The following is a 26,345-nucleotide window of genomic DNA, read 5'->3' on the forward strand; positions in this document are numbered from 1 at the left end:
GAAAGCATAACATTATTCTCAATAAAGTCTCAAATGTGATGCATTTCAAAATCTCACCGGTTCGAGAAAGATGTAATGTTAGTAATACAAAAATTATATATATTGCTGTTGATAAACAAACAGAACTTCTCCAGCTACGGTAATAAATGAGCAATCAAAAAAAGGGCTACAATAGATCATGATGTGAATTCCTCAAGCGCACTTTGATCATAGATCTAATCTCAATGAACAACTATGGTATAGATAATCAATATCCCTATTTAACAGTCAAAATCGACTTCACAATAGTTGAGTCCAATAAAGAACATAACTCAAGTTCAGTGATGAAAAATCAAAGATAGGAGATATCAACGGTGATATAACTAATAAATACATCATGAAGATTCATACATTTTACATACAATTGTTAGTGAAAACATAATCTCAAACCAATAAGGTTCTAAGGTGTTACTACTACTACTAGAATAATATCTGTCAATGATTGATATTCAAAATATTAATTGATTAGATTTCAGACCTTCAATGGATGAATAATGGGAACAGCCAATTAAATGAGTTTTGTTCAGTATTTCAGTGATAATGGAATAATAATTAAATTAGTGAAATCATTCATCAGGTTTGTTTTCACTCAACTATAAGAGAAAGAGAATTAAAATCAACCATTATCTAAGCATACAGGCATCATCCTCGGCAAGAAAAGTCTCAACTTCCAATAACGGTTATAGATGTAATTCGATACAGTATAACACTCATTCATTCTATGAATGTGTTATAGATAGAATGGATGGTTCAAGTGTTCATTCCGTCGGACCCGGCTGCCTAAAAGCAGTCGTTCATCCTTGACAGAGACCCTGAAATTGATCATATGCGACTTGAAAACTCCAGGTACCAGACCTGAGTCAGGTCACTCGGCAATATTATTAAATTAAATTGAATTAAACCCTAAAATTATAAGATGATTGACATTCACATGTACATAAACAAATAAATACACCCTACAGTACAATTATATTATCCCTATATGAAAGTATTTATAAATAATATCATTATTCATAGAGTAACAAATATATATATTTCTTCAAACAGGTAAATCTGAAGCACATTTTTGTGCAAAGGTCCTTATCTTAATTATTATAATATTCAATTCAATTCAAGTCATCATAGAAAATTAAACCGCTCTTTCAGAAAATTTTGGTTTTCTACTATAGATACCATATATATACGCACATTCACTGAACAAATCAGCTTTAGCTCCAGCATAACGTGATTTTTCTGAGGCAAGGCTCGCTAATTTCATTCACACGTGGCACTGAGGTTCAATATATGGTTAAATTTATCGCTATAACTTACAATCAATATAATATCCTCATCAATATCAACGTTATTATATACAAATACATTCACATTTTGTACATAATATCATTCCGTCTATTTGTTTTTTTCTGGCCTGAAACGAAGATGTGTTCTAGTCTTCCTCCAACAAGAAGTAATATTTATGTTTCTGAAACAACAAAATACGATTTATTGCATTTTTTGTAGTTAGGCTACATAATTAGGCATTTAACAAGAAGTTTAATCACAATAGTTCATCATTGAAATGAAACTAAATGAGAAGAAACACGCTCTGATAAATAGAAAACAGTTTCAGAATTGGTGTTGGGCTACAAAATTAAAATAAATAGAACCAGTATTAATAATTGCGAGTTGTTTCTACACTAGTTTAGCTATTAAATGCTTAATTTCATCTAGATTTGACCATCCATCATTTATAATCAAACTGCGATTACATTCCACCCCCCCCCCACTGCAGCGTTTGTCCGCAGCCTACTTTTTTGAGGCAATTTCCAAACATCTTTAGGACTCAATAATAAATTCTCAAACATATGAAACATGGGAAACCAAGAGCCCCAAATTATAGGTAGAAATTGAGTAGAAAGTACATAAGAAAGAATGAGTCAATGTGTGATTGGTCCATAATAATTGTTTCACACGTATGAAATTGACATAACATTAGAGCACACATTTAATATTTTTTTTAGATAATTCAAAAATTAGGATGCTCATTTACTTTATGTAGTGATGGCAGAACAAATTAATGTCGAATCTTATTTTGACGACCCACTTCCCTTCAACATCATATATCTTAATTGAAGAAATTGACTAGTTGGTAAAAATTTAGTATCTAATATCCGTTGGAAGAAAATCGTCTAAATAATACATTTTTTTGAGGATCCCGATATGACTATTGTAAGATAATTATAATCATTTGTGAATAAAGATGGTAACGTTTGTTCTCAAACTTGATTATTGTAACGTATGAATGAACTAATCCAACCTTGTCCACATTATATCAATGCCGATGATGTGCTTGGAGGATTCGATGATATAATTGGACAGTTTCCCTCCGTCCAGAATATCAGACTGTGCTCGGGCATCTGCGACGATTGAAAGTGATCCTTCAGAAGCATTTGAGAAAAATTCAGATGCATCTGGTAGGCTTCATTCTCTCTTACAGGTTCCCCACATATTCTGTACAAATCTGAAACAATCATTGCAAAATCTTATTACTACTCGTTACTTGTGAATTCAATATTTGTTAATGAAAGAAAATATAAAGTTTAAAAATTAATATTTCCATGAATAATAATAATACAGTTGATGTTTTTCCTTGCTTCCTGGGAGCAGCTATGAAATAAACTAGAACTAGAAGTTATATAAATTATTTAGTAATCACCTTTTAGAATAGCCGAAGCCCATAATTGAACATGAACATCGGGTATTTTACTGGCGAGCTGCATAGCAGGTGTGACCATGTTCATACTTTCTCGACTGTTTCCCAATGATAAGAATATATGTCCCAGCAGAACTAACGAACACGATGTCAACCTGTTCGAGTCTTCTGCATTCGCCATCTTCAACGTTTCTCTCAGATACCTCCTGAAATATTGAAATATCATCATCAATCAGATTGACAAATTGTATACTAGAGTGCTGGTACCTTATATAACTTGACAGTAATGGAGCTAATGATCCAATTTGGATTTTGCAATAAAAATAAAAACGGAAAGGTGTGAATAAAACAACACAGTACATGAGCAATTTTTCAGCTTTTGTTGATTTCCAACAAAGCAACTAGCAAGAGACCGTTAACTGTTATTGGAGTTCAGGAAATATTTGCGACCATTAATTATCTAAAAATAATCTATATTATAATAAAGGAAAGAACTGACTTATACAAGTACGGGATAGGAAATTAACGAGTAACTGTGAATTTCAGACGCATCATCACGTCTGAGCTACTGGACTGATTAACTTGAAATTTTGCATATAGATTCTTTGTTTACCGAGGATGGTTATAGGCCTATTTTAATTCTGCAAGATTTTATTACATCAAGTTTTCAGTTTGTAAAGTTTATAATTAGACCCTGGCGGAGCACGGGTTACCTGCTAGTCTTACATAATTTGAAACATATTTAAAAAAATAATATTCAATGTTGATTAGGATGAAAACAATAACATTTTTGAGAATTAAAATACCATACAAAATCCTTTAATTTAGTTTAGATTCATTTATTGGTATACTTTGCAAAATAAATTGATGAAATCCAAGACACAGAGCTCCGGATTGAAATGTTTGTGGTGAGAGAATACATTATTGGAAACAAAAAATATAACAAGAAAGACTTTGGTTTTTCGTTGGTGAACTTACTTGGCTTCATTATACAATACTAGCAGGTAACCCGTGCTTCGCAAGGGTCTATTTTAAAACTTGACGTAATGAAATCCAGAAGAATTGAAAATAGGCCTATAAGAATCCTCGGTTGATTAAGAATTTATAAGCAGCATTTCAAGTAAATCAGTCCAGTAGTTCAGACGTGATGATGCGTCAAACATAATTTCCCTATCCTCTACACGTGTGTATACGTCTTTAAGCCAGTTCTTTCCTCTATTATAGTATAGAAGATGATAGATAGATGGATATATCATCCATTTATCTATCATCTTCTATACTATAATAAAGGAAATGAATGAGAATAAATTTTGAAAGGTTTGAGATATCGATGTGCGGTTTTCACCATACCTTTTCTCTGGAAATCCTGTATCGGAATCATGTATCATATGACCACCTTTCAATTGAAAAAAGAAGTTGTATTCAAAATGGTGGTTCCAAAATGGCGGAAAAAATTTGGGTGCGACGGAAAACCTGTTTTTATCATTCGAAAAGGATCCCCAATCATACCTATCTTCTAATTTCCCCTTTAAGAGAAATGTTTTGCTGCTTCCTTATAAAATAAATAATTGAAAACTTGATGTAATCAAATATTGAAGTATTTAAAATAGGTTATAACTATCCTCGGTTAAGCAAGAATCTATATGCAAAATTTCAAGTTAATCAGTCCAGTAGTTCAGACGTGATGATGCGTCAAACATAATTTTCCTATACTACTTTACACCTGTATACGTGTATAATCCAGTTCTTTAATATAATAATTTTTTTTAATTCCGACCATATGATTTGGTGATTTTTTCAAGAAATCGTATTTAATATTAATGAAATTTGAACATTAATTCTGAAAAATCTAGAAGGAAAATTGAAATTTGGGCTTCCAGGTGCACGAGATTGATATTTTTAGAATCTATGTTCAAAATTAGGAGATCTAAATCATTCCCGTTTTTCCGGTATGCAATCCACAAGTTGACATGTTTTGATGCGAACAAACGAACACACGAACAAACACAACCCTAGTCTCTCTTATTATATAGATTATATAATACATTGGATTGAGAATACAAGACTGGAAAAAATATATAACTAGAGACTTTTAGTTTTTCGTTAGCGAACTTACTTGGCCTCATTATATCTAGTCTGAAAGAATGACTGTAGTCCCTGTACATAGTAAGCAGCCGCCCTCAAGCTGTGAGAATGCGAGACAAGGCTTTCCGGATTGATGCGTTCGAGCAGAGCAGCGAATTCGGCTTCTCTCTTCGCTCGCAAATAAACTATTCCCAAATTCAGATTGGCGAACGTCCACAGATCTCGTTCTTGCGATATCTGCAAAATTAATTTCAATAAATGAACAGAAATCTCAACTATATAACATTCAACTGTATTCTAGCATACAGAATTTTTCAATTTTCAAGCAACAGAAAATATTTTGTCCAAGTAAAAGTGATTTTTCTCTTGTAGAAAAAGTAAGTAATTACGGCTGTGAATTCTTATTGAACAATGCAAGATTTACATAAAACGAGAATGTTTTTTAGAATGAGTGTATAAGCTTCTCTGCTCATTTGGAGTCTGAAATTTTGTCAGCCCCACAGCTTCCCTTCCACTGGCACCCCACGTGACGATTTGTGAGGTTAGGTTCGGTTAGGTGAGGTTAGGATGACATCATGAATAATGTGCTAGGTCATCTGAAATATTCAACTCATGCAAAAATTATCCTACATTTTAGAGAAATGAAATTGGAGGTCATTGGTTACCGTCTCAGTCCTACTATTTTGAGTAAAGGTGACGGTAATAATTATTCTGCCATATTGAAGTTTTAAGTTTTATTATTAATCAAAACAAACAGTGGAAGCTGAATCTGTTTGATTAATCAACAATACTTATACAGTCTGTTCAGCGAAACGACTGAGTGATGTAGATTTTTTTGGTTGGTAAAATTATAATTTTCTCAATAATATAAGCATGTACATGATGATTGCTATGTATTGTGTTTCGCAGAGAATAACACAGGTTGTGTCAATTAATAATGTGAATTATTGTGTTCTAGAGAGGAGGTTCCCACTCCTCAAGCCGAAGTGAGTGATCTGGTTGAGGGTAACGATTATCAATTCAGAGTGATCGCCGTCAACAAACGTTGTTGTCAACAATTCAATTGTTATCTATAATTGTAATTGTTAGTTTTTTATTAATTTGAACACAACTTGTGTTAATCTCTGCAGAACAGAGGGTTGGAGGGTTAGGTGTAAGAGAGGGCCGGCTGCGCCCTAACTTCGCCCTCCTAGGTTCATAATAAAGGCAACGAATAAATCAATCAGAACACAATTATTCTACATAGCAGACATCATGTAGATGCTTATATGAAGAAATTATAACTTTGTTGTAGTTCAGACACTGTGTTACTTGTGAATATTTGAAAAAACACTTACTTTTATTGGAGTCTTAAGGCTGTTTTTCTTGAAAGTGTTTTTTTTTTTTAATATTTACAACTAAAACAGTGTCTGAACTACAACAAAGTTATTATATAATGTTTCGTCAAGGAAAGCAACATCAAGGAAATTATAATTTTTCTAAAAAATCCATATTACTCCGTCGTTTCGCTGAACAGACTGTATAGAATAGTGTCTTAATTAAAAACAACAAAAAATGGATCAATAAACAAAGTTATCAATATACATTTCTGATATCTTGAAAGTGTCTATGTTTTGAAAGTTCGTTTCTTTAAGGATTTTTTCGCAGACAATCACTCATGGTCTGTCGACCGTCTGACTGTATAAATCTTGTTTTAGTTTTATAGAATCGATTCATCTCAAAAACTAGGGTCGATATAAGTAAATTTTACTGAAGATTTTTTGTTGCTAATTTCATGTAGAATCTATGGTCTTCGGCTGTTACACTTTTCGTGTGGCCAGGGATGGCAACTGGTGGCCCACGTCCTTGTTTTTTACGGGCCTACATGACTTTCAAGATTATTTTAAAAAATTAAATATTTTTAAATCCTATCAATTTAATAGTACAGTTTCATTATTATAAGAGAATCAGTAGAAAAAAAGTGAAATTTATCAAGCTAACCCATCGAATCAGACTGGCAGACAACTCTATATTCAAGATCTGCTAAAAGTGGCTACCACCTCAATACTAATAATTGATTTCAATGAACTGGTTAATGAATGTTCCCGTCATCAGTGTTTTCATTATGAGTTTTTATAAGATGTTTGGCATATATTAATAAGTCATATTATGAAATAAGAGTATTTTTTCATTGCATTTGTTTGTATACTTGAAAGCCTAAAATTGCATTTAAATTTCTGTGCAGCCCCCGCTTTTAGTAAAATTATTAAAGTGGTCCTCTGAATCAAATACCTTTATATTCACAAACTCATAATACAAGGATTGGCCTGTACCGACATCCATTTCTTTCTTGGTCTTCCCATGCCTCGCTTTCCTTCAGGTTTGTATCCCATGCTAATGGCTAATATTGGGAGCCTATTGGATGGCATTCTGAATAAATCATAATACAAATTTATAAAATTCACTAGCTGGCCCGGCGAACTTCTTACCGCCAAATAGTTAATGCATCTCATGACAAACTTTCGCTTGATACACACCTGAGGAGGCGCGATGCGGCATTTTGCATTCAGGTGCTTCTTGCTTATTGGTTTGGATGGAAGAACTCATACACACTGAATCGGGCATGGCGTGGAACGGTGTGATAAGGCAATCTCCGTAAGATCAACACTTTGTATCACCAAGCCGCGCCTCCTCAGGTGTTCTTAGCCTTAGCTTAATCTGATGCATTACTATATTTTTATGAAAATTATCCAACAATCAGTATTTACATTTATATCTCAATATGAACTTCCTATGTGCTTAGTTAGTTGTTCAGCAGTTTGTATTTTTAGATATAGTTGAATGCAGCTTGCTGGGAAATTGAATGGTATATCTCCTTGCTGCTGATTTCCCCGTGCTTATTCTAAATTTACAGCATTTCGAGTTCTACGACCCAAGTCGTCGTTCGTACCGCGGCATTATTATTAGAATTAGAATTTTGTGAATCAGTAGAAAGAAAATAGAAAAACAGATCTACCGACGGCTGTTGAATGAAGCAATGATTTAACAGCTGATTTTTATTTCTGTGTGTGGCCAGCTCACAAATCTTCTCCCAGGATTACATGTAAACTTTGAAGGACCGTAGAAAAGAATCCTGAAGTCGGATTATAAATTTGATAAGCCATATACCTGGTCCTGAACATAAATAACACAACTAAAAAAAAAAATCATCAAATTCGGTGCACACATAAAAGGTTATTGAATGTCAAAATTTGAGGCTCGATTTTTATTTATATAGATTAGAACATTCAACAGTGAATACTCTCCACAAAGACTTGAGTCTGTGAGTGGAGAGTGAGTTCTTTCAAGATGATTGTGATTATTTTCTTCATGTTTTGCACATATGAAATTATCATAACTGAATTTATAGACATTCTTCTGCAAATCACACACAATAAAGAAGTTGGCCATAACTGTTCTAGAATATCTAGAATAATGTAGAAATGAATAAATAAATACCCTTAGCGCGGCCATGAACTGAGCCTCGGCGGCCTCCATGCAGTTCATGGACATGGCGTAGAGGCCGAGCAGCGTGTGCAGCTGGGGCCGGTGCGACTGCAGCAGCTTGGGACTAGACTGGCACAGTGCGCATGCCTGCGACATCTCCTGCAGCGCCAGTGACTTATTGCCCATTACCAGGCGACACATCACTATGTGCTCCAGCAGCATCAGCTGGAACACCGACAGGATCGGCTTGTTGTCCACAACTAGAACCAACCAAACATTCACCTCATTTTAATAACATTGCAAACATTGTGAAACCGGTAGTATCTTATACAATGTTGGTGTTCTATGGCTGGCCACTAACAACAGGAAATACTTCTATCAAAATTCAGAAAGGGAACAGCTTTAGGACCATGTAAATGATTTGTGTATTATGGAATGTAAAATATAAATAAACATGTGGATACACACATGTCATACATTGTTATACCATCACAACGGAAGGATTAGAACAAAATTTATTGAGGTTAGGCTTTTGTATCTTCGATTTTTTCTTTAGTACTCTGATGTTAAATTATTTTCTAGTAGCTTATTTATTGTTGTACCATCACAACGGAAGGATTAAAAGAACATTTATTGAGGTTAGGCTTTTGTATCTTCGATTTTTTCTTTAGTATTCTGATGTTAAATTATTTTCTAGTAGCTTATTTATTGTCATTGATTGTTATTTTATGTTTTAAACTTTTTTTATTGTATTTTTCTTAGTGGTGTATCACACCAAAGCTGGGCCGAGCCGGGCCGAGCCTAGCGGAATCCGCGTGGGCGCTAACTATGCAGGATTTAGTCGGGAACATTCAAATCAACGCAGGGCCGAGCCGAGCGGTGCTGGGCTGAGCCGAGCGGATTTGTGCAGTCGGCTTGACGCCCAACTCGAGCTTTTCCGGCCAAGTGGATTCTGCCTTCTTTCGGTTTAGTTAGATCTTCCCACGTAGTGAGTTGCGCAGTATTTTGTAATTTTGTATTACTGAGAGAATCGGCAATCGGCTTCAGTGCGAACGCACGCACATTCCGCTCGGCCGAGTCGGCCCGGCCCAGCTTTGGTGTGAAATCCGCCTTAGGCTCACGATCAGACGGAAGTCTTGTGAGCCATTTGATTCTTTTCATATTTTTATGATGTATACAAATTATTGTGTTTTTTTCAATTGTGTAAGTAAAGAAGAATCAATAAATTATTATAATTATAGTTAAAAGCTGCTATCAAACAGCATCTTTTTGTTCAAAGCCTCTCGCTGATGATAAAACATGCATGATAATCTTGTGAGTGTGAATGATAAACTTGCTTGTACACACAAATCATGTCAACCGTTAGTGGCCAGCCTCAAGCACTCTGCACACGGAGACAATAATAGCTTCCACTAAGCGTCAACTAGTTTTCGGGGGAACACGGAATTGGAAATGCCTTGTACATTTCAATTAAAAAAAAAAAAAACAGGTTCAAAGAAGTACATTTACAGGTTTGAAAGCTGTATTTAACATCAAGTTTTTATTGAATAATGTGATGTAATTCATAGTTGTATATTGTAAGTGAATATAAAAATTTCTAGAAATATTCTGATTTGTTTAAACATTTAAACATTATTATTACTGTGGTAGAAAGAATTATAAGGCAATTTATATTAAGAGGGTTTTGAAGATGAAATTTTTGTATTAGCAAGTAGACGGTGGAAATGACATTGAGATAAAGATTGTGAATATTAAAGAGCAATAGTATTTGAGGAAAAATTACTTACTTTTCAACTTTTCAATTTGCATGAGCGCTTTATCGGTGTACTTTTGAGCTTTGTCCATGTACCCTGCCTGCATACTGTGCATAACTGTTACAAGGTACACTAAAACATACAAATGTTCCTTTGGCATCCATATGAACATGTCACCCATGTTAGAACCACTGACAACTGAAACAAAACGCATATATAAGCATTATTTATATGAACTTCAATTGAAAGGGTATTCATAACCAACTTATAATTTTGATAATTTTGTGTAATCAGAAGAGAAAATTCAAATTTTTCAAAGCATTGAATAAATCTAAGGAGTTTGGAGTGTTGGAGAAAAGCATTGGAGGAAAAGAGCCTTAAAATAAACAGAACCAAGACAGTCCAGATGAACTTGGGACCTGAAGATGGGCGTGTCATACAGCTCGAGGAAATAACTTTAAATCTGGTAGAAAAATTCAAGTACCTGGGCTCATCAATTGATGAAAACGGAGAACTTGACAACGAAATAGCACATCGAGTAAATACAGCCTGGATAAATTGGAAGAAAATTATTGGAATACTTTGTAAAACAAGAATGAATGAAAAACTAAAGGGAGAAATCTATAAACGGAGCGGAGACCTGGGCAGTTAAAAAACCCATGAACACAGACTGGAGATCACTGAAATGAAGATGCTGATGTGGAGTTGCGGCGTAACTAGAAGGGATAGAATCCTAATGAAATAATAAGAAATAGAATGAAGGTTACAGAAATATCAAAGAATATACAAAAAAGACTGTAGTGTTACGGACAGGAGGAGAGGAGGGGAAGACCTAGGAAGAAATGGGAAAATTACATCGCTCAAGATCTTGTTGAGAAGAGACTAACACAAAACGAAGTCAATGACCGAGAGCGACTGGCCTGAAACGCCAACCCTACCTGAATGAGAAGAAAAAAAAATGAAATAAAACTTTCTTGTTATTCAAAAAGTTCTTAATCAAGTTTTATCTAGCGTAAATTTGATTATCAAGATGTTTAATCCAAATAGCCTACAAAATCTACTAATCTACTCATGAATTTGGAATTTCAATAGTCATAAAACCATTGAAATCTACTCTAATGACCACAGCGGTGTAATTGGAATGGATGTAGCCAAGTGGTATTACCGCTTGTTTGATAACCTAGAGTACTAGAAGGTAGGGATCTGAACCCGGATCTGAGGAAGATAGTTTAGTTGTATCACTCCCATTGACTAGTTCTTTCATTTCGAACATGAAATTCTCTGGAAATAAATGTGAAATGAGTCAACAAAGATGCAGATTCAATGGATTATTGTATTAGCTTACCTTCATCTGAAGGCCACGAAGGCTGCATTATTGTTTGTATACTCTGTTGTAACTGCTTTAAACATGGCTTCACACTTTTTACTTGTCCAGCCATCAGGTAATGACAAACCTGGAAGAGAAACAAAATAATTGACTAGGAAAGCTAGAGTGGTAAAGATCAAGTAAATCAAATCTTATTACTTGAAATTAACCTTGAACTCAAATCCACAATACATATATTAATTATTTATTAAGACATGTTCAATTATTACAGTTATATGAAAAAGCACATCAGGCTTATGCCCAAAACTTTCTTTTTTCGAATCTATACTACAGTCCAAATCAAAATCTAGGTTAAGCTACTATCACTTATTGAAATAATTAAATAAACTTCAAAAAGAAACAAATCTTCAATATGAACGAATGTTTTATACGGACTAGCAGAGTATCCCAAGATAATTTTTTTCTTTTCAAATCTTCAGATACCTATTCTAGGGTCTACTTCACTCTTTTCTAGATCCCTCCTTCCAGAACTCATTAGCTGTTTATTGTAAATTTGAGATGTGCTAGTGCAATTATTGAGTTAAAGTGCAGGGAATGATATACCTCGTGAATAAAGCTTGTGCACTATCAACTATTTCAATAAAATATCAAATTTTCAATCGGGTGAACGTTTAGGAAACCCGGAGACGATAAAATATTATTCAAAATATACACAGAAAACTATTCAAAAATCATGATGTTTTGTTAATAAACGACAAAACCTGTCATACCAACAGAGTTTAATTTGACGAACAATTTATTAATTTATAGAGTGTCCGAAAAGTCACACAACATAGCAATTTACTCTTCAATTGTATTATTTATTAACAATATATTTCACACTTTTTGTTCAATACGGCTTCCAAAAATCGAAACATGTGTGTATATTTTCGAATACGGCAATAGAATTATTTCAAGTTTCAAAACCATATCCAGCATTATACAGAATGTCGGCTTATCACTAATTCAGGCACACAGTTAACATGCACATCTATGTGTACACATTTGATCTTACATGACAGCACACAGCATTATCCATAGGGTTATTCTGGATATAATTTTCAAATATGTTTTGACTTGAATGATAAGTCATATTGATAACATTTTGCGTAATATGACGTTGATAAAATAATACAAGTGAAGCATCTCTATGTTGCGTGACAAATCGGACACCTGTAGAATGATTTACATACATTTAATGGAGATTTCATTCCGTTATTTACAATTATCTTAGTACTTTCGTTGAGACACAACAGCACCAAATCCTAAGTATTTTCCCATTCCAATTTATAAAACAATAAAAATTCTTTATACAACAATCACATTTCTGTATTGAACGATTCTATTGTAAAACGATGATTAAATAATAACTGCAATGATAAAAAAAAAATTATCCTACATGGTCTCGATACTGGAAATTACTGTACTATTAGAAAAAAATACAGTTTAAAAGGACTTACCTAATTCATCATACCATAATTGAATATTTGAATTGAATATTTACCTGCAATACAAGAAAAAATACTTTCAAGTATTCTTTCTGATATTGACTTCCCTGCCAAGTTTCAACAAGATGTCCAGCTTGGTTTAATAATGGCAGCACTTCTAAAAATTTCTTGTCTATTAATAAGAGCTGAAAAAGAAATTACATTGATTAGCAAATTATAAGTTTGAAAAGTATAAAATTACAGGCTAATTTAAAGTGAATGATGTATAGTATACAGTCATGAAAAATAAAGTGTGTGGAGCTATAACTTTTAATAATATACCATAAAAAGTCACACATATTCATTATGTCACAATGAAAGTCACGTCACATTTCAATGCTTGTTAGTTTAAAATAATTGCAAACCCAATTCGGATTGTTTAAGAGTGCATTAAAAAATAAACGTGGGCTTTGCTTTGTACAAAGTTTCTTATTAGCATTTCATGAATACGCAGTATGCATGTAATTTTCTTTCATCAATGAAATTATTTATTATAGAGTATGATTTCTGGATCCATTACAAACTGACTGGTTTTTCTCCAAGTATACCTGCTGTCTCCATTAATGAAGTACCGTAATTTATTTATAATTCCATAATTTGTGTGTAAGTAGAGACTGGAATGCTTTCGAGTATTCAGCTGAATTTTCAACATTTGTAAATGAATTCACAGAACTCGAAAGTACTCCAGTCTGTAATTAAATAGTTTATTACATCAAATAAATTATTACATGTCGGTATTTAAATGACAAAAAACTGAGTTATTGTTTTATCTCTATACCAGGCATGGATTAGATTCCTATTCCGTCTGCCATTAATTGTATTATTCATCAGCTCATTAATCACACACAAATTATGGAGTTATAAATAAATAACTTTATTAATGGGGAGAGGAGGTATGCTTGGAGACAACCAGTCTTGCTTCCTTCACATTTTTTTTGGTATTATTTCTATTAAAACTAGTCACTAGGACTAACCATTAATTTTGTTCTCTTATTTCTTATCCTAACATATTAATTTTTATTGCTAAAGTCTTCCAGTGAAGCCTACAGTTCTAATCTATAATTTCTCTACTTTAAATTCTTTCGCTACACATTTATTTAATTTATACTTATTTCACTTCACTAGCACTACACCAACTCGAAGGGCTTTGTTCTCTTCAACCTCCTTGTGAGTTCAGTGCTGTCTAGTAGTTGGATGACTTCTTTATGTACCAGGGCGCATTCACCATGTTCCGCAGTACTTTGTTCTGGAATGTTTGAATCTGATTGATGTTAGATGATCTAGAGCAGCCCCATAGCTGAATTCCATACGTCCAGACAGGTTTAAGAATTTGTTTGTAAATCAATATTTGTTGTCCAATGAGAGATGTGATTGTCGGTCCAACAGCCAATAGATTTTACTGTATTCGAGTCCCAGCTCGTTCCTATTCATCTTGATATGCTCTTTCCATTTCAACTTGGCGTCAAGAGTCATTCCAAGGTATTTTGCTGTGTTGCTGTCTGGTACTACATTCCCATTTAGATTTATTCGAATCGGATCATTGATATTTTTGTTTGTGAAGTTGATATGAATAGACTTCATCTCATTCAATCGAATTCTCCATTTTTTGGTCCAGTCACTGAATTTGTTGCTAGCTTTCTGTAGTTTTGTGGCTGCTTCTTGTACTGTTTCCCCTTATGCAAGTATTGCAGTATCATCAGCAAAAGTAGCAATTATCACTGCATCCAATTCAGGAAGATCGCTTGTGTACAGCACATAAAGAACTGGTCCAAGAACCGGTTCCTACTGGAACTCCAGCCCTTATTTCCTTCAATTCAGAGACGTCGTCACCTTGTTTCACTCTGAATAATCGGTTGGTGATGTATGAGTAAGTGGGAAGAATTTTCTGAAGTTTACTGATCAGTCCTTCATGCCACCCTTTGTCAAATGCCTGTGCAACATCAAGGAAGATTGCTGAGCATATAATTTTTTCTCTAATGAATTCTCTATTACATTGGTGATTCTATGTACTAGGTCCAGGGTTGAGTGCTTCTGCCTGAAACCAAATTGATGGGCTGGTATCAGATTCCTGCTACTTATGATGCGAGTCAATCTCTTCATTAGCAATTTCTCAAAAAGCTTTGAAATTACAGGTAGAAGAGATATTGGGGGTACAATTTTGCTTCTTGTGGACATTTCCCAGGCTTTTGCAACATAATGACTTCTGCCACCTTCCAAATTGTAGGAAAATGCTGTAATCGGAGTGATGCATTGTATAATAATATGTTAGCATGACAATACCTTTCCTTGGAAGTTTCTTCATGATTTCGCCTGCAATCAGATAAAATCCAGGTGCTTTTTTGGTATTCAGATTATATTTTATTTCTTCTTAAACCTCATTTCTAGAAACTAGATCAATCTCTGTATCTAAATCATCTATTATATTTTCTTCAGGATCAATTTATTTCAGATTGAATGTTGTTTGGCTGAAAGATTTCTTCCAGATGATTAGCAAATATATCTGATTTTTCTCTGTTGTTTCTTGCCCAAGTACCATCTGGTTTTCTAATTGGAGGGGATTGTAATATTGGTCGCTAAATTCTTTTTGTTCCTTTCCATAATGAATAATCTGTACTGGCATCAGCTGTTAAATTTTGAAGGTAGTTATTAATGGATTCCTCAGTCAGTTTCCTTATCTCTCTTCTCAATTGTTGTGTTTTGTTATTCAAGATATTCTTGTCAGCAGGATCACGAGTTTGTTGCCATCTTCTTCTTGCCCTTCGTTTTTCTAAAACAAGTTGCCGAATCTCCAGGGAGTAATTGCATCCTTTTGTTTTCCTGGTGTATTGTCTGGTGTTTTTCCAGGCTGATTTATGGATTTGCCACATGAAATTTTCTGCTGCTTCATCTAACTGCTCAGCTGTTCTAAGTGGAATATTCAAGTTGTTTCATTCTCCAACTCCACTTTAAAAGCTTCCCAGCCTGTTGACCTGTTGACTAACATTGGTCTGTCTTCTTTCTTTATTATTCGTTCACTAAGTGTGAGAACTACAGCTGAATGATCCGAATCCAGATCAAAGCTCTCCTCAATGTCAATAAAATTACTGGATATTCTCTTTGTTATGAAGAAATCTAGAACATTTGGCTGGGGTTTCTTTAGCCTTGGTACATGAAATAGTCCAGTGTTTTCCAGCACACTTCACACACACAGGTTCATGTTGACAGTATGTCTGTGTATGACCAAACCGCTGACAACGTTTACACTGCGGAATCATTTTATTGCTTCTAATTGATTCAATTTTCACTTTCATGTAGAAAATATGTTTAATTTCATATATATTTTTTGTATCTTCTGTATTTTTGAATGTTAACATGAACATTGGAAGTCTGGTAATGTGTTCTTTTCCATCCTTCTTCACTTTTTCATTTTGTTGACAGCACTGATTTGAAAGCCTCTGTCTAGAAGATCGTTCTTTATATCCTCTGGATCGCATGATGGATGAAGCTCTTTAGCCATGACACGAATTGGACGAGTTTGTTTGTTTTCGTACGTGTGCCATTCATATTTAGCTTCATTCAACATCTTAGTTAAACCTCTATATTCTTTTTCATTTTCAACATTCAGTTTCAGCTGGTTGTTGTTCATCATGTTGGCACTGAAATTAAGATTTTTCGATTTCAATGCCTCTTTAATTTTAGAATACTCTTGGACATCGCTTAATATGACTGTTGGTGACTTGTTTTTCTTTTCTTTCGGTTTTATACTTGTAGACTCAGTTGCAGGCTGTTTCTGGTGAGTCACGGATTTTCCTCTTCTTTTTTTAGGGAGAATCCATGCAGTCTCAGATGCTACCATTTTCTCTTCTTCCTCCCAGTTCGGTGGTGAATAACTTTTATTGTTATTTCTAGAAGATGCTGGTTGCATTGTACTTGAAGCTGATGATTGGAGCTTCCGTGTCGTTGAAGATGCTGACGAAAACATCTCTTTCAGCTGATTGATCTCCGACCGTGCTTTCTCCTCCTTTTCCAGCTTATTCATTCTTCCTCTCTCTTCACTTTGTTGGCAAGTGAATTCTTTCCATACGTTGAATAAAAAACTGCTCCGTTGCAGTTTTCAGTTGGTTTGTTTTTAGAAACGATTCTGGGGAACGGTTGACGTTGACAGTCATTGACGCTGGTTCAACGCTCTTAGCCGGTGTTAGTTGACTCGTCATAGTTGTGACGTCATCTGTTTCCTCCTCCTCTTCGAACTCTGGCACGAGGAAGGTCGGCAATCTTTTGGGAGTCGACATTCCTCACATTCCTTATATTCCTCAGCCGGATTATATGATAATTCAGCACTGAACTGTTTTTTCAGCGCAGGGCACTGAACTCGCGCACAACAATCAAAACACTGAACTCAGCACTTTAACTATTGCATACACTATTTCAACTACTCTCACTAAAAAAAATTGGCAAAAACGAAAAAAGAACAGTCATTGCCAAGGTGACTGTTTTAGCCACGAACGTTTACAAGTAAATAACTAGTTGGAGTTTTTTGGGATATGTTCAAAGATTATGTTGTATTTTATTTTTATCTTGTTCTATATTGTAAACATTTAATAAATAAAGTGTTAATGCCAAAGCACATTTACAACTGTATGTATCACTTGAATACATCACATAGATCAATAATAATGTAACATCACTAATCTTGGAGCCACATACAAACGGATTCTTACAGACAAATTAATAATAACAAATCGACTAGAGCCATGGACAAACAAATGTGAATAACTTAGGCCTACTCAATGCTGTGATTTGAAATATTTTCCAAAAGGAAATTGTATAAAGGAGAGCAGATTGCATACTATATATTTGATAAGCTTACATTTAGACGGACAAATACGACCAATTAATTGAAAGAGCAAGTTGGTAGGTACTTACCATACACCTACTAAGAAGGAATAGCACTCTTGTATAGCTGGCAGCTGATATATGCGCATAGTCTACCCCAACACCAAGCAGACTACTAGCCAATTCATAATCCTTCTCCGTTGCATGGATTTGCTGTAAGTTATATAATTTATACATTAATAATTAATTGAAGGAAACATGAGACTGCAATCATAGAATTGTTATTAAACGAAATAATTTCTATTAATATGCAACCAAATTCCCTGAATACTTCTGCAACTGCAAATATTGACAACACAGAAAAAGTTAGAAGGGATATCAATAAACACTACTATTCAAAATAAAATATTCTCAAAATAATGCGAATTGAACACCTACAAATTGACGAATCATATTAACTAGTCCAGTCACCAGGTACTTTTTTCTTTAAAAATCTCCAAAGTGAATTTTTCCTGCAATGATTCTTGGGTATTGGACAAATTAAATACGAAAAGTTCTGGCCCTGGAGCTTTTTAAGAGTGCTCCAAAACCCTTGCATTTTTGGCTTCTTTTCTAGTTTTCCAAGATTTTCGCAGAACATCCGACCAAAGAAAGGCGAGTGATTTTTTCTGTTCGATGGCTCGATTTGGCGAAAATAGCAGAAAATTGGTGAGAGAAAACTAATTTCAGAAAACTCTATAGGTAAAAAGTAAATTCGTATGGCTTTTGTTGGTGGGGAGTCCCTTTCGGGAAAACTCTATAGGTGATTCCCGCTCAAAATATTTTTGCATACCTAATAATGCTCGTGTCGATTCATGTGACTAAGGTTCGGTTTTGTCAATACTTGCAGTAGTAGGAGTCATTGTGATATTTGATAGCATATTATATACTGGAAATTTGTTCAATGATTATTTTTGTTTTACAACTTCTTTTGAAATGTTTGGTCATTGCAGTTTGAATATTTTAAAAGATATATTCTAATAGGCTAATAATACAGTGTTTAGGCCTATACAAACGAATATAGGGGTTTCAACTCTTCATAATATTTGTTACAGTTAAAAATGATAAGTTAAAAGCAACTCAAACAGTTTTGTTTGTTGGCACCAGTCAGAATGTGCGTGCAAATTGGCTAGATCACTTTCCATCTATTTCCATCCAGACTGATGTTTTGTGAATGGTTATTGATGTACAGTGACGTAATAAAAACCACTGACCGTGTCTACTCTCCCCGTCCATAAGCCATTCAAAAACTTACGACAGGGGTTGCTATGCATGGCCTCCACGTACTACTGACATAACACCATACTAGTAGTTTTGTGAACAGTAGACCTCGCGCTCAGTAAGTTACATTGACCTGTTGTTATGTTTTCTCGGAAATTAATGAATAATTTATCAATTTAAAATGTCTAGAAAAAATCCTAAATAAATATAGAGCTTTCTGTCCTATCGCACCGTGACGTGTCGTCCCGGAATGTGAGTGTGAGCGCTGTTATCAGGTCTGGCTGCAACTGTCTACAACGTTGATGGAAAGATACATTTTCAATATGTTCAATGTTTTTGAACGGGTAGTATTATAGTCCACTAGACAGCTGATTTATGATGAATAATTCTATAATCTGATTTTTACGGTAATATTGGCGTATGAAGGAGGCTCCTTTTTCCTTTTATATTATCCTTGAGATGCAAAATTAAGAAGGAACATACCTGTCAAATTTCATGGAAATCTATTACCGCGTTTCGCCGTAAATGCGCAACATAAAAACATATACACATTCAAACATTTTAACATTTGAGAGAAATGCCAAACTTCACTTCGCTCGGTCAACAATTTCTATATATTTGGCTTCCACAAGCATAATTTGTACGTGTCTCTGCTATCAACTGGAATAGCTGAATTAAGAAGCTGGACAGAATTACTGAAGACACATCAATACAAGGAAAGGACTCGACTATGGGCTTGATATGTGCTATGTGACGAATGTAAGTCATATTGAACATTATTTATTCTTGATGAGACTATTTTAGCTGGTTCTTCATTTGACATAATATATCTCATACTTTCACTTTTTCTGTAGTTGAGAAGTTGATATTGTGGTAATTATTCATATTGAATGAAAAAGACTAAAAATTGTCAAAAACCACAGATTTATTGATACTTAGAAAGACCGGTTTCGGTGATTATAACATTGTCAATCTCTGATAAACCAGTTTATCAATGACAATGGTATGATAACCGAATAATCTAAGTATCAATAAATCTGTGGTTTTTGACAATTTCTTAGTCTTTTTCATTCAATATCTTATACTTGTAGATTGAATGTAACAAATATTATAATACTTCGACCTTCATTAAACGAACACTGTATACACTACTGTAAAATGTGTTACTTTGATAATATATTATATTGAATGGTTACTATTACTACTTCCATATAAAGAAAATAGTTCTGAGCTACAAGGAGTCTTATCATTTGCTGACTTACCGCTAATTGAAAAATCAATCTACAATGCCAATATATACTGTGTTGAGACAATTCGATGGCTTTCCTTAGAATAGGTTTGGACAGATTTGATTGATTTTGCTGTTCGTAAAGTTCAGCTAACACACTTGCTGCTTCAAATTTGACGTCATCGAAGGCATTGATCATTTGTGATAAGAGCCACTGAAAAGAAAAAAATGACACAACTTGTTATCAAGAGTTATTTAGGCCAAAAGCATATTATAAGAAATGTATGCTATAAATAAAGGAGGGAATTGGTTTTTACAAGTACGGGATACGAAATACATGTTTGACCCATCATCAAGTATCAACTACTAAGCTGATCAGCTTGAAATTTTACAGGAAGACTCTTAATCTTGCCAAGGATGGTTATAGGTTTATTTTCAGTTCGTCAAGTTTTTCAGTTTGTGATATTTAGCTTGAGTGATCATGTATAAGATAGTGTATTTAATGGATAAACAAAGTTAAAATAATCATATTCAACTTTTCCAATCTCGAATTAAATGATTCTTTTTTGTGGAAAGCCTACGTATCACACTGACTATAGTGAGGTCCACGTTATAATGACAGTATTTTGATCAACTTTGGTTTTGCTATCCTTGTCTATCATTCGACAAAGCCGGTGGTACTATCCTTTTCTAGGTCCACAACCATGCCAATTATGTTTTTGACAGTGTAGAAATATAATTAATTAATACAGAGAATCGGCATCTCTATTCTTCTATCTTTATCCACTGCCATTATAACGTGGACCTCACTATAGGGTAATAATCGTCAATTGATACTTTATCACATTACAATATTTTCAAATTAACACAGATATAATTTTTTTTCGGTTGACAGCTTGAAAAAAGAAGAGGATGAGATTTTGAATTTCTTGAATGAGCTGCTATGTTATAAAAACAAGAATGTTTGCGAGACTCTGATGAAACCTGTAACGATATTTTGGTAGAACCAGATTCTAAACCATACCTTCGAGATAAATGGAAAGAGCCTTTCAAGAGGAGACTGTATAGCCTATTATGTTCAAACTAGAGATAGCCCTACATTGTGGTTCCATCTTCGATGAATTTATTTTCTTAGTGATAACAAAGTTTTTTTTTGATATACTATAATTTGTGGAATGAAACTGACTTTTCACAATGTGGTTATGTTATTTTTCTTTGCAAGGCTACAGAGAGACATACATGTAACCTATTTTTCGCCCCACTTGGATGTAATGAGCTGGTTTTCGTGCGTCATATGGAGGCCGAAAATGACTGTTTTCTGACCAGGCCGGCAAAAGTTTTACGGCCCTAGGGCTGTAAAATAACCTTGAAGTCAGCTGATTCTGATTTGATGTGAACGTGTTTACAAAATGGTTTATGAAACGGAATCAGTTTATGCTTCTAGAGTTGAATAAATATTCTGCAATAAGATAATATCATTTTATTTGGATGAATAGATTTATATATTAAAAATTATTCAAATTCGATTTTCAGAGTAGGATAGAACTTCTAACATAAACTTCCGAAGTCAACGACAACAAGCATTGTTGACGTTGACATTCAGATTGGCCAAATTTCAGTGCTAAAACAGCTGATCAAAAATTTTTTCATTATTTGTGTTTATTATTCAAGAATCAAAACATTTATAATAAAATCATCTTATTGTCAATTGGAAGAATAAAAAGTATAAACTCAACCTCTTACATAATTGAACATAATCTTTTAGGTTATTTAGACAAATCAGAATAAAAAATAAAAATACTTGGACAATTTCCTGATATTCAGATTACCTCAGATTTGCTAGAGCTATGACCTTCCTTTGCTTTCGGAAGTGCCTAATAAACAATAAATTATTCTCATATTTATATTGTTTATTTTTCTGTGTGGCGAAAAATAACGTTCTCACCATGGGCAAAAATGTGTTTCTGGCTCTCAATCTTTTCTAGTCCTCGGCCTACGGCCTCGGACTTGAAAACCGATTTCGAGCCAGAAAAGTCTCATTTTCGGCCCTAGGTGCGAAATATACTATTTCGCCCCACTTGGATGTAATGAGCTGGTTTTCGTGCGTCATATGGAGGCCGAAAATGACTGTTTTCTGACCAGGCCGGCAAAAGTTTTACGGCCCTAGGGCTGTAAAATAACCTTGAAGTCAGCTGATTCTGATTTGATGTGAACGTGTTTACAAAATGGTTTATGAAACGGAATCAGTTTATGCTTCTAGAGTTGAATAAATATTCTGCAATAAGATAATATCATTTTATTTGGATGAATAGATTTATATATTATAAATTATTCAAATTCGATTTTCAGAGTAGGATACAACTTCTAACATAAACTTCCGAAGTCAACGACAACAAGCATTGTTGACGTTGACATTCAGATTGGCCAAATTTCAGTGCTAAAACAGCTGATCAAAAATTTTTTCATTATTTGTGTTTATTATTCAAGAATCAAAACATTTATAATAAAATCATCTTATTGTCAATTGGAAGAATAAAAAGTATAAACTCAACCTCTTACATAATTGAACATAATCTTTTAGGTTATTTAGACAAATCAGAATAAAAAATAAAAATACTTGGACAATTTCCTGATATTCAGATTACCTCAGATTTGCTAGAGCTATGACCTTCCTTTGCTTTCGGAAGTGCCTAATAAACAATAAATTATTCTCATATTTATATTGTTTATTTTTCTGTGTGGCGAAAAATAACGTTCTCACCATGGGCAAAAATGTGTTTCTGGCTCTCAATCTTTTCTAGTCCTCGGCCTACGGCCTCGGACTTGAAAACCGATTTCGAGCCAGAAAAGTCTCATTTTCGGCCCTAGGTGCGAAATATACTATTACCGTCAAATGACAAAATTTTCATACTTTACTTGGGCCTATCTATTTTAATCGTTTTTTTTTTTGCTTTTTACTAGTTTATTGAAAAGCCGGCAATTTTGATTTCCTTATTCTTTAATGATAATATAATATTACTTGTGTGATAGGCCTATTTCAATTAGTTTTTAGAAGAAAACGGGAAGGTGAGTGAAATTTTTTCATGGTAAACCTTTTGCGCTTATTATAGAACTTTACCTTTCTAAGGTTAAACTCAAGCAATATTGTTAAGGTTAAGGTTAACGTTAAGGGCGATGAACAATTTCGCAGTGGAAATTTTTGTTTAGTTTCGGTAAAAACGTTATGATTGGGTTTTTATACATTTATTTGCTGTTGATAAGATCAAATAGTTTAATTGCACTGAAAGTATAAGGCATTGAGTCACTGAACCAGGTAAAGTTGAATTTTTTTCCCCCAGCTACAAGTAAGTTAGAATAGGCTACTGTAACCGCAAAGCTTCGTTTACATTGGTCAAGTTTTCTTAAATTTAGATTTTTAACGTTTGAGTCAAATGGACGATATTGTCAACTTGTCAAGTTTTCATAATCTCAAAAGTAAGCCTAAGTTATAATTATATAATAATAATTATTATAAATTGAAAAATCTGATCTGAAAGTTGTCTTTTTACTTTTCTATTTACTTGTTTTTATTATATATCATTCTACATACACTGACCAATGTTTTAATCTAATTTTTCTATTTGAAAAATAATAAATGTAAACGTAAATGGAAAAGTTGATAATGACTGCTAAAATTTAGTCTAATATCAATATTATCACAAATTAGGTTATGTATTTAGAAGTGTTATTATTCACTTTTTCACAAGAAAGTAATATATTTTCTCAATGTTTGTGATGTAATTTATGCATAATATAAGTTGAAACAATTTTTAAAAAGTTATATTATAATGTATAAAGAGCTGTTATCAAGAAAATATAGGTATTAGGGGACAATATAACGGTAGCCTAATTGATGTGGTATCAGCCAACGCTACAAATTTCAAAGAATATGGAATAATTAAAAAACAAATAAAACCTAATATATGCAAAGCAAAGTAAATATAATTATTATTTAAAGTGAAACTTACTGCTTGTTCTAAATTATTCCTGGCTAAGTCAATATTTTTCGTATGTGTCAAGAGTATATTTCCCAGTTGCAAATGAGTCCTTGCCTCTACTCTAGGTGGAGGCTTAAAATTAAAAACTGCTTGAAGACACTGAATACACAATTTTATATTTGGAGGACTAGACGTTCTAAAATTTTCTGCCAAACCTAATAACGATAAATACCAAGCATCCTGAGAGGACGCCATTTTCTACTGTTTACTATTATCATGTGGCTTCATTGGCTGGCTGGCAAGTAGCAAGTAGGATTTGAATTCGTATCCAATCCTACGTTCTGTTCAGCTGTTTTGATTTCATTTTGTTCCTTTTTTACAATAATTATAGACCTTTTTTATAGACTTTTTTTCAATATTACAAACCATCGTACATTTATTCATTTTTTATTCACACTTCTGTGAGTATTGTTATATGAATGAGAATAAAAAATTTCCTCAATCATATAATATTATGTTATAATTATATTATGCGACTGTGTAAAACGAGGTACTCACGAGCGTTTGCCTCGGGCGAGGCATGCAACTATGGGCGTGCATTTACTCATCAATACGGTGTTTGCCAAGGGGTCTAAGGGCCCCTTATATAATATAATTATCATATTCATATTTTTAGCCTCTGTATAATATTATAATAATTCATATTATTATTAAATATGTTCAGTATATGGTTCAATATAATATATGTTCAAATAAGATCTTCGAAAAGTAACTTGAAAAAATTCTCTCTTTCAATATCAAATATCGGGGCACCGAGTTTCGCTCGTTATTTATTTATTGATAAACAAAACACAATTCTCTAAGGGCAGGTTTCCAAGCTCGGGATTTAGCTAAGTTCTAGACTTTAACTGGCTTTAAACTCTGAAGTCAGAAAATTGGCTTTCCGAGTCAGAGCGTTAACGTAGTTGAGAACTTGAATAGACCTGAATAGAACTTTAATATAGGAGTTTAGAAAACATGTTAGACCTTGGAGTTTATAATTTCGCTTTCTGAGTGAAGGCCTTATAAGTCCAGGACTTGAATTAGATTCTCGTCTCTTTCCGAGTCAAGGATTTATCAAAAATCTTCAAGTCCAGGTCTTAAAACAACGTAATTTTAAACCCTCGACTGGGGTAGGGTTTTAATTCAAGTTCTAGACTTAACTGAGCAAACACAATTCAGTTATTGTTTTGGAGTGAATAAAAAGCCAAATAGATGTCATGGAATACCTAAATTATTTGGATTAGTCAATCTAAATTCATAATTTATAGTTTGCAAGTTCATTTTGGAACATAATTGTATCAGAACTATGCGTAAAAAAATAACCTCATTTTATGACAAACTAAAAATGTTCAAGTAAAATAATACAAGGATTGCCTTGGAATTAATATTCCAATCTGAATGTTATTAATCAATGTCATATTCAACATATTAATAATAATTATTATTACAATAATAAATTATTACTCTAGTTTTTTCAAAACAAATACGTTTTCAAACTCAATAGCCCAATGAAATTTTTATTCCAAAATCACTGGTTAGGATCAATGATCAATAACAGCATAACGTAAAATGAAATGTTTATTCATTCACCTTTCAAATGTTTTGCTTTGAATAGGCCTACAAAGAAATCGAAACGTATTTTTACAATATAGTTTGGAGAGCATGCTCAGTTGAATTGTCCCGCTGCAATCAGCTGTTTCCGTTATGCTATAATGCCAACAATACAACAGCAAAATATTGTGAATTTCCCTCATGTCTTCTGCGTTAAAGTCCTGGACTCAAATAAGTCGAGAACTTGATAGACCCCAGAGTTTAGAAGATAAAATCGTGACTCAGAAAGTCAATTTAGACCTGAGAGCTTATTTGAGTCCTGGACTCTGTAAGTCCAGTACTTATAGATCCCAAGCTCGGAAACCAGCCCTAAAGTCTCCACCTATATAAATTCTGTTACCATGCACACTCACATAATCAAGGCACAATTTATTCCAGTTTATGCATAAATTGATCAAAGAACAGGTTATAGAACAGTACACTGAAACAACAAGAAGAGAAAAATTACTGTGGATGATACAAACTGCCTCAAAAACTCGTTCCACACAAGTTTATTTAAACATTATCACCAATACCACAATATA

General features: G+C 33.7%; 1 protein-coding gene across 1 annotated transcript; it reads right to left on the reverse strand.

The window, feature by feature from the left end:
* Positions 1 to 29: 29 nt before the first annotated feature.
* LOC111046576 (MAU2 chromatid cohesion factor homolog) lies at positions 30 to 24,474 on the reverse strand. Its single transcript, XM_022332155.2, has 11 exons — positions 24,199 to 24,474; positions 20,226 to 20,405; positions 17,794 to 17,916; positions 12,906 to 13,034; positions 11,381 to 11,489; positions 10,069 to 10,233; positions 8,294 to 8,541; positions 4,848 to 5,053; positions 2,735 to 2,937; positions 2,336 to 2,539; positions 30 to 1,501 (listed from the first exon to the last, which is right to left on the reverse strand). The coding sequence occupies exons 1-10, from the start codon at positions 24,421 to 24,423 to the stop codon at positions 2,346 to 2,348; spliced, it is 1,782 nt and encodes a 593-aa protein (XP_022187847.2). The 5' UTR covers positions 24,424 to 24,474; the 3' UTR covers positions 30 to 1,501; positions 2,336 to 2,345.
* Between the last annotated feature and the right edge of the window lie 1,871 nt (positions 24,475 to 26,345).

Source organism: Nilaparvata lugens, chromosome 2 (genome assembly GCF_014356525.2).
Source record: "Nilaparvata lugens isolate BPH chromosome 2, ASM1435652v1, whole genome shotgun sequence".
In the NCBI taxonomy this organism is placed as follows: Eukaryota; Metazoa; Arthropoda; class Insecta; order Hemiptera; family Delphacidae; genus Nilaparvata; species Nilaparvata lugens.

Coding starts and splice junctions, on each gene's coding strand:
- LOC111046576 (XM_022332155.2), bottom strand. CDS start 24,423: ATGGCGTCCTCTCAGGATGCTTGGTATTTATCGTTATTAGGTTTGGCA. Junction 5,054..8,293: donor AGTTCATGGCCGCGCTAAGG/GTATTTATTTAT, acceptor TTAATTTTGCAG/ATATCGCAAGAACGAGATCT. Junction 2,938..4,847: donor ACTAGATATAATGAGGCCAA/GTAAGTTCGCTA, acceptor TCAATATTTCAG/GAGGTATCTGAGAGAAACGT.